Source organism: Lipotes vexillifer, unplaced genomic scaffold, assembly GCF_000442215.2.
Source record: "Lipotes vexillifer unplaced genomic scaffold, Lipotes_vexillifer_v1.1 scaffold149, whole genome shotgun sequence".
In the NCBI taxonomy this organism is placed as follows: Eukaryota; Metazoa; Chordata; class Mammalia; order Artiodactyla; family Lipotidae; genus Lipotes; species Lipotes vexillifer.
The window spans coordinates 3,617,067-3,625,267 of NW_006779962.1; the positions used below are offsets into that span (position 1 = coordinate 3,617,067).

An 8,201-nucleotide genomic window follows, 5' to 3' on the forward strand; every position below is an offset into this window, starting at 1 on the left:
GCCCCCCCCCCCCCCCCGCGACTTCATTCCACCTCCACACTGCCACCAGAGCAGTCGTTCTAAAATGCAGATCTGACCAAGCCGCTCTTCTGTTAAAACCCACTGAGATGGCTGGTGGCCAAGAGGCAGAACAGAAACCTTGGGAGGCAGCTCTGCCTGTCAACGCTCAGTCACATCTATCAATACTAGCACTGTCACCTGTGGCAACAGAAGGACCAGTGCTATCACGTGCCTTGCAGGAGAGCTGGCAGTTTGCCGATAATGCGGGCGACACTGCTCCTAGCGAGTAAAACGGGCCCTCAGAAAACGGTTGGGCCTGTTACTGCCACCGCCTCTACCGGGGAAGTCGGCGCTCCAGAAGCAGCACCTTCCCCCCGACACCCACTCTTCACTCAGCCTCCCCAAATGCCTTGCAGTATCCCTGTTGCTGCTTCAGCTGTGTGCACCTGGACGAGGGCCAGTCACTCCCCCGGGAAGGCCTTCCCAGCCCACTCCGCATCCTGCGCCCTCACGCCCTCTAGGAAACCTCTGACGGGTCCTCCCGCCTCCCTCCCACCTCCCTCCCGCCTCTCCTCTTCACCTCATCCGGGGAGCACTTGGTGTCTGACAGGGACACAGTAAGGAATCTGTTCCCATGTCCCTTGCAGTACAGTAAGCCTGGGCTCCAGGGTGGACGAGCCTTGTTCAAATCTCAGCCCACCATGTCTTTAAGATATTAATTTCTGAGCCTCAGTTTCTCAACTGCACGATGGTTTCAACCTAGCTGGGCCGTCAGGAGGGGTCAACGCATGCTGCATGCAGAGAATTTTTGCACGAATGCGGGAGTGGTACCTGGCACCAGGGCACTGCACTACAGGATAATTATTCCTTCTCTTACTGTTACCACAATAATGTGAATTCCTTTGGGGCAGAGACCAAGCATTCTTATCAGAGTCTTCAGCACCTGCCTAATGCAATGCAGGACATACAGCACCACCGCTCAGTGTTTCTTAAAATGAACTCAATTGTAAGAACACCCTGTACTTGTGTTTGTCTTTAGCAAGAAGGTAAAAATATTAAGTCATGACTGAAGAGTGCGCCTTAATTATCTGTTAACCTGAATTAAGAAAAGCAGAAATGGCAGACAGTAAAGATGAAAAGCAAATGCAACCTGACCAGGAAAACTTTTATAAAGATCTAGGAAATACAGTAACTTTTTAATGGAATGTAAACCACGGCCAAGATCCTAAAACAAGGTGTAACAGGAAAGTACATTTCTCTGTGCTTTCAAAAGAAATAGGATTTGTTACAGTCTCCTAACAGGCAGACACCCGGTGAGATCCCGATGCCTCCACACACTTCTTGTCTGTGGGCGAAGAAAGGTTCCATGAATCCCTGTACTGGCCCAGATGCAAACTGTCCACAGTGAGCCTGCTAACCATAAAAGCATTTTTATTCTGTCACAGGCCATTTGCAACAGACTGAAAGCCTTCCCCTCTGCCTGCCAGGCCTGGGAGGGTTTGAAAGCACTCATTTCACAATTCCTGTTCTCTTTTGAAGCATCATCAAGGCTCCTGGGCCAGTTTAGACCCGACTGACTTAAGTGAAGGGGCTGCCCAATGGCAGGCAAGTTCCCCAGAAGGTCTCATTAGCCATTATTATTCCTATTGCTAATTGGAGTAAGTGAACATGACCCCCAAACAGGTATTTTGGCTCCAAAAAGCAATGGCCGATTCTACTCATGGCCCGCCTTTAAATTAAATTTTAAGGTATTCAATGTACAATGCTAGCAGGTAAATTTGAGGACTGGTGAGACTGATAAGGATTAGGTCTCCAAAGAGAATTTAAGAGTAATAAGGCTAAAGTTTATGCCGCTGAACGTGAGTGAATAACAGCTAGTACCGAGTGCACTTGAGAGGGCAGGAAGTGGAAGCAGAGGTGAAGTGACTCACCTGCCCTCCCTCCAGTTACCCATCCATCAGCCACCTGTCTGTCTGTCAGTCGCTCAGTCTCCGGCACTGCTCTCTCATGATCTGGCTCTTTTTCCTTCCCATCTCTGGATCTCTTCCCTGCCACCCCCCATCCCCCCTCTGCCCCTGTCCCAGCCCCCACCCCTTCCTTCCCTCTTATCTTGACTTCTTGTCTTTGTCTCCCAGTCTGTCTGTATCTCTCCCTTCTGTCTGTCTTCTCTATCACCACCACCCAACATACAGTATAACAAAGTATCGAAGGTGTGGATTAAGAAAGAAGGATTTGAGGGCTTCCCTGGTAGTGCAGTGGTTAAGAATCTGCCTGCCAATGCAGGGGGCACGGGTTCGAGCCCTGGTCCGAGAAGATCCCACATGCTGCGGAGCAACTAAGCCCGTGTGCCACAACTACTGAGCCTGCGCTCTAGAGCCTGCGAGCCGCAACTACTGAGCCCGTGTGCCACAACTACTGAAGCCCACGTGCCTAGAGCCCGTGTTCCACAACAAGAGAAGCCAGTGCAATGAGAAGCCCACGCACCGCAACGAAGAGTAGCCCCCACTCGCCGCAACTAGAGAAAGCCTGCGCACAGCAACGAAGACCCACTGCAGCCATAAATTAATGAATAAATGAACGAATGAGTGAAAAATAAAGAAGGATTTGAAAACCAATTTCAGAGAACAACTGTCATTATCCGTGGACAGAGTTAGTCTCGCAAAAGTCAGAAACTAGCAAGCTATTCTTCCAAATGGCTTAGGCAAGAAAACAAGACTGACCATAAGTGATAACTGTTAAAGATGGGCGATGAGTACAAGGAAGTTCATTATGCTATCTGCTTTTGTTACAGGTTTAAAAGTTTTCCACTAAAAAAAAGTAAAAAACAAAACAAGGGTTTCCCTGGTGGCGCAGTGGTTGAGAGTCCGCCTGCCGATGCAGGGGGCACGGGTTCGTGCCCCGGTCCAGGAAGATCCCACATGCCGCGGAGCGGCTGGGCCCGTGAGCCATGGCCGCTGAGCCTGTGTGTCCGGAGCCTGTGCTCCGCAACGGAAGAGGCCGCAACAGTGAGAGGTCCGCGTACCGCAAAAACAAAACAAAACAAAACACAACTAACCTAAGAATTTATTTTATAAGTCATTCTTCTGGTTGTTTAATTATGATTCACCATTAGAGAGGAAAAGTTAAATCCTTCCAGTGTCTCATCTGATCTTCAGTTCTTGTTATACATACTTTTGGTTTTACTTTTTTCCAGTTTTATTGAGATATAATTGACGTACAACACTGTATAAGTTTAAGGTGTACAACATAATGATTTGATATATGTATATATTGTGAAATGACTACCACAAGAAATTTAGTTAACATCCATCACCATACAGAGTTTACAAATTACTTTCCTTGTGATGAGAACTTTTAATTTTAAGATCTACTCTCTTAGCCATTTTCAAATAAACAATACAGTATTGTTAACTATAGTCATCATGTTATACAATGTTATGGATTTTAAAAGCCTACCCATCAATAATTTTTCCTGTTTCTATTTCAGACCAGTGATTACACTGGCAAAATTACTATTTGATTTTGCAATAAAGGTAATAAGTAGTATGAAATTTTCAGTTTTCATATGTTTGGAGCTGTGGAAATACTGCCTCTAGAGAGAAGAAATAAGATGTCAACCATGAACCAATGGAATTTTTCTTCCACAATTGAAATATTCACCATGGGAATAAGAAAGGGTCAGAGGACTTCCCTGGTGCCGCAGTGGTTAAGAATCCTCCTGCCTATGCAGGGGACACAGGTTCGAGCCCTGGTCCGGGAAGATCCGCGGAGCAACTAAGCCCATGCGCCACAACTACTGAGCCTGCGCTCTAGAGCCCACGAGCCACAGCTACTGAAGCCCACGCGCCTAGAGCCCGTGCTCCGCAACGAGAGAAGCCCGCGCACCGCAACAAAGAGTAGCCCCTGCTCGCCGCAACTAGAGAAAGCCCACATGCCGCCATGAGGACCCAACGCAGCCAAAAAATAAATAAATTTATATATATAAAAAAAAAGGGTCAGAGGAAAGGAAGATACTTTTCCTTAAAACCAAGGACAGGAAGTATTAATTATATGCATCAAAGCAAACTTGGAAACAAATTGTTTTCTTAACAACAAGAAAAACTATGGGTGGGTTTAGCTCTATTCTACCATCACACTTCAGCCATTAGAGAGATTGGCAATGCCAACATTTTAGACTGTGAAATATTTACTTAAAATGACAACAGCTAACATTTGCAAACATCTTGCTCTGTGCTAAACAATTTAAATGAAATCTCTCATGTGAATCTCCCAACTCAAGAAGGTAGGGGCTACTCTGAGCCTTATTTTAAAAATGAGAACACCAAGGCTCAGAGAGCAACGTGCCCATCCACGGTCACCAGCATCTGGGGCCCGGCCGGCATCTGAGCCCAGGCGGGCTGTCTCCAGAGCTGCGCGCTTCACGTGAGAATGGGACCTTGGCAATACCCTGGCCATAAAACTGCCTTGATTTAAGGACATCTCAAAAGAACCTAACATCAGTATAAATACATACATTTAGCACTTTATTGGTCTCGACACTTTCCCCTGAATCATCTCCTAGATCCTCAAAACAATCCTTGAAGGTGGGCTGGACAGAAGGTTTGTTCTCTCGGTCTTTAGAGGTAAGAAAACAGAAAAGCTGAGAGATGAAAAAGAAAACTGGGATCTCCTGACTCCAAATTCAAAAGTATTTCCAACCAAAGTGAACTGGGGCCCTTCTTCCTCCTCTTCTCTAGAAACCTCATAGCGTTGGTATGAGAATGAAGTGAGGATGTCTATGAAGTGCGTGGCGCCAAAGAACTGTCCCATCATAAATGCTCAACAATTTCAACGTAACCCCAAATGAAAAGGACTGACTGGCTTTCTATTTGGTTACAGAAAGAGCTTCAGATTTTCTTTGTTACTAAACAAGGGAAGTATCTGATGACCTCAGAAGAGAGTATTTAGAAAGAGAGTATAAGCTTCTCTGAGACATAAGTTCTAAAAGTGTTATCTGTGTGGCTGGCACCACATAAAGCATTCACCAGAAAGTTAACTGCTGAAAAGAAGCATTTAAAAGTGGGCCCTTAAAATAAATTTTGAAAGTTCAGGAAGAGTTCACTTCACAGACATTAGTTTTTGATTCCACAGTACAGAACTAGCAAGCCCATGTACAACACTCATGCACAATATACGCAAATACAAATACATGAATAAATAAAAGTAAACTGGAAAAAAGAAAAGAATTCACTTGGCTAATGTTCATGTTTTCTTTCACACCTCTAGGAGAGGGAAGAAATAATCAGAAAATTCAGTGCTTGAAGTAAACCTAAGATTGTAAAGCAAAATGTGGTCATGGTGAATAGTTACTGCTATAAACATATAATTTCACAAAGTTGGAGCACAAAATTTAAATGCACAAAATTTAAATATATGCATAAAATGTTTCTAGAAGGACACACAAGAAACTCAAGTGAGGCTTCTGGGTAGGGAAACTGGATAAAGGACAGAATTTTCTTTTCACTCTCCTATTTAGAATTTTTTATGATGTGCAGCTATTTTAATATACATCTACTGCTAAAGGTAATCATTTTTATCAGTATTAGGCTTCTAGAAGAGAAAAAAAGAATATCCTTGTTTCAGGCTTTAGAGTGTTTCTGAAGATACCATTTTAACCTCCACAGAGAGTTCCAAAGGATATAAACAGTCACAGCTGGTAAAGCATATACTGGCTAAAACTGGGCTCTTTGGAGCCAGACAGCAAGGGTTCAAATCCCAGCACCACCACGTGCTAGCTCTGTGACCTTAGACATGTTTCCTAACTTTCAGATGCCTCAGCTTCCTCATCTATAAAATGGAAGCAACCAAAGGGCCATCATAAGAAATAAGCAAATTAAATCATACAGAATGCTGAAACAGTGCTTGGAACACAGTAAGCATTTAATAATTGTTGCTTTGACAGCTAGGCCCAAGTAGCAACAGATGCACGATCAAGTTGCATTTATGGCTGAACTTTCTCTGATAGAATGGAAAACTTGACCATATTCAATTTTCTCCGTGACTCGGGATGCATGGGTCCCTAGTGCATGTCAATTAAACACTGACTGACTGATTGAGGATGTCAGTAAAAACAAAAAGCCTGGATTACTTATCCAGATGTTGGCAAGTGTTTTTCCCAAGCGACTAATAGCACATCCAGTCTTTAAGAACTGATCACTGAGGTTTGTTAAATTCTCTCAACTACAAAACAGTAATTCCATGTACTTTCTCCGATTGACCATAACAATGAAAGAAGGAAAACTCAGTTACAAAAAAGAATTCCTAGAGTGATACCTTCCTAGATGAAGCCTTAATGCAAGGCAGTCTGCTGTAATCAGAACTTTTTTTTTTTTTTTTTTGAGACGTGACAGTCAACATTATTTCAAGATATGCTGGAATAAGACGCACTGGATTTTGTCTCCCTTCCCCCAAAACAATAATTAGACCAGCCAGGTAAGAACTAAATCTCCTGTTTACTCCCAGGAAAACAAAACAATGTCACAGCACTGCTGTGACCTAACCTTTCTTCCATCGCTGCAGTTACAAAAGCCCATTCATCTACTCTGCCTTAAGTATCCATCTGCAAAATGGAGATGGTAATGCCTAACACTAACTCGTTACAGATGTAAATGAGAATGTGTCCAGAATTTTGAGCAACTTGGAAAGTAAGCAACGTATTAACTGAAGATGATTTTGGCTGCTCAGATGCCAACTTTTAGGGACAAATAAACCATCTTCCCCTCTAAATGCTAGGTTTTGTGAGCCCACTCCATCTGGATGCATCTTCTCCAAGGGACTAACCTTGGGCTAACAATATACACATCTCACGGCAAGAAGGGCACCTGTATCCCTGGAGTTTATGGTTTGAGCTGCACATGTATGTGACCTCAGGCAGACCCTCAAGTCAAAAAGTTGGAAAGAAAAGAAAAATAGGTTAGACGATTAACAAGGCCTCCGTTTACTCTGCCTTCATTTTAAAAAGAAAAACATTACAACTTCATGGCACTATGGCAGCAGAAATTCTACTTGTTCTAAAATGAGCTTTACATTTCTATTCCTATTTCAAGTCCTAAATGAAAATGACCAACGAATGCAAGCAGGATTACATCTCTGAAGCACAATTAGCCTTTCTGCTGAAAGCAAGCAGTCTGGGATGACCAGTCCCCAAATCAGATAAATTTGATTCATCCTGAAGTTACAAAATGAGGTCCACTCATCATACTCAATTGGCGCTTTTTTTTTTTTTTTTTTCAGTTGTCACCTTACTAAGACAGAAAACAAAGACAAATAAACAGGAAAGAAGACAAATGGGATTCGAGAAGAAAAGGAGAGTAGAATGGAAAGAGGGCGAAAGCGAACCGCTCCGGGCTCTGAGGCTTTATCGAAGGAACTTAACAGGAGGTTACCCTCCTGCCTCCCAAGTACCCTGGACTCATTCAAAATGCCTTCTTAAAATGCGGTGTAACTTTTCTTTTCGCCCCGCAAAAGTGAGAGAATTCCTAAGACCTCTTCGTGGTCCGTAGATAAGGGGCGGCGGGGGGAGTAGAAAGATCACTTGAAATTCTGTATCCATAAATGGTAGAGCCGTGTGCTCTTCGTACACGAGACTTAATGAAAATCATGTGTTTCACAAACACGGGTTGACCTTTTTGACACATAATTCCTAATTAACGGTGGAAATTCCACAACGTGGGCTCACAAGGCCGTTCAGGCCTGTAGAGTTTGCTTCCCCCAACTTTCGGGCAGAGCCCCGCAGCCCGGGGCCCGCGACTTCGCCCTCCCGACATGGGCTCTGCCGCGGTGAGTGCGCGGGGGCCGGAGCCCCGCACCCTCCCGGCTCGCTGCAGCGCCCAGGGGCGGGCGAGGGAAAGACAGAGAGAGAAAGAGAAAGAGGGAGAAAGAGAAAGGGAGAGAAAGGGAGAGGGAGGGAGAGGGAGGGAGAGGAAGAGGAGGGAACGCGCGCGGGCGGGCGGGCGAGGCCTAGGAAGGCCCGGCGGCGGACACGCGGCAGCCTAGACCCAGTCCCGGCGCCGGCCCCGCGCTTACCTTCCAGGTAACAGCTGGAGGAGGACGAGAGCCCCTTCTTGGATTTGCAGCCCACCAACTTCAAGCAAATTTCCAACATTTTCGCGTGCCGGCGGCGTCGAGGCCGGCGCCCTGGGCTGGCTCCGCGGCGCGGCTCA

General features: G+C 45.2%; 1 protein-coding gene across 1 annotated transcript in view; it reads right to left on the reverse strand.

Moving 5' to 3' along the window:
- The window catches only part of ABL1 (ABL proto-oncogene 1, non-receptor tyrosine kinase), a 43,082-nt gene extending 34,939 nt beyond the window's left edge, over nucleotides 1-8,143 (reverse strand). Inside the window, exon 1 of the mRNA XM_007453139.1 lies at nucleotides 8,065-8,143. Within this exon, the coding sequence (XP_007453201.1) occupies nucleotides 8,065-8,143 (79 nt within the window). The remainder of the gene's footprint in view (nucleotides 1-8,064) is intronic.
- Nucleotides 8,144-8,201: the final 58 nt, after the last annotated feature.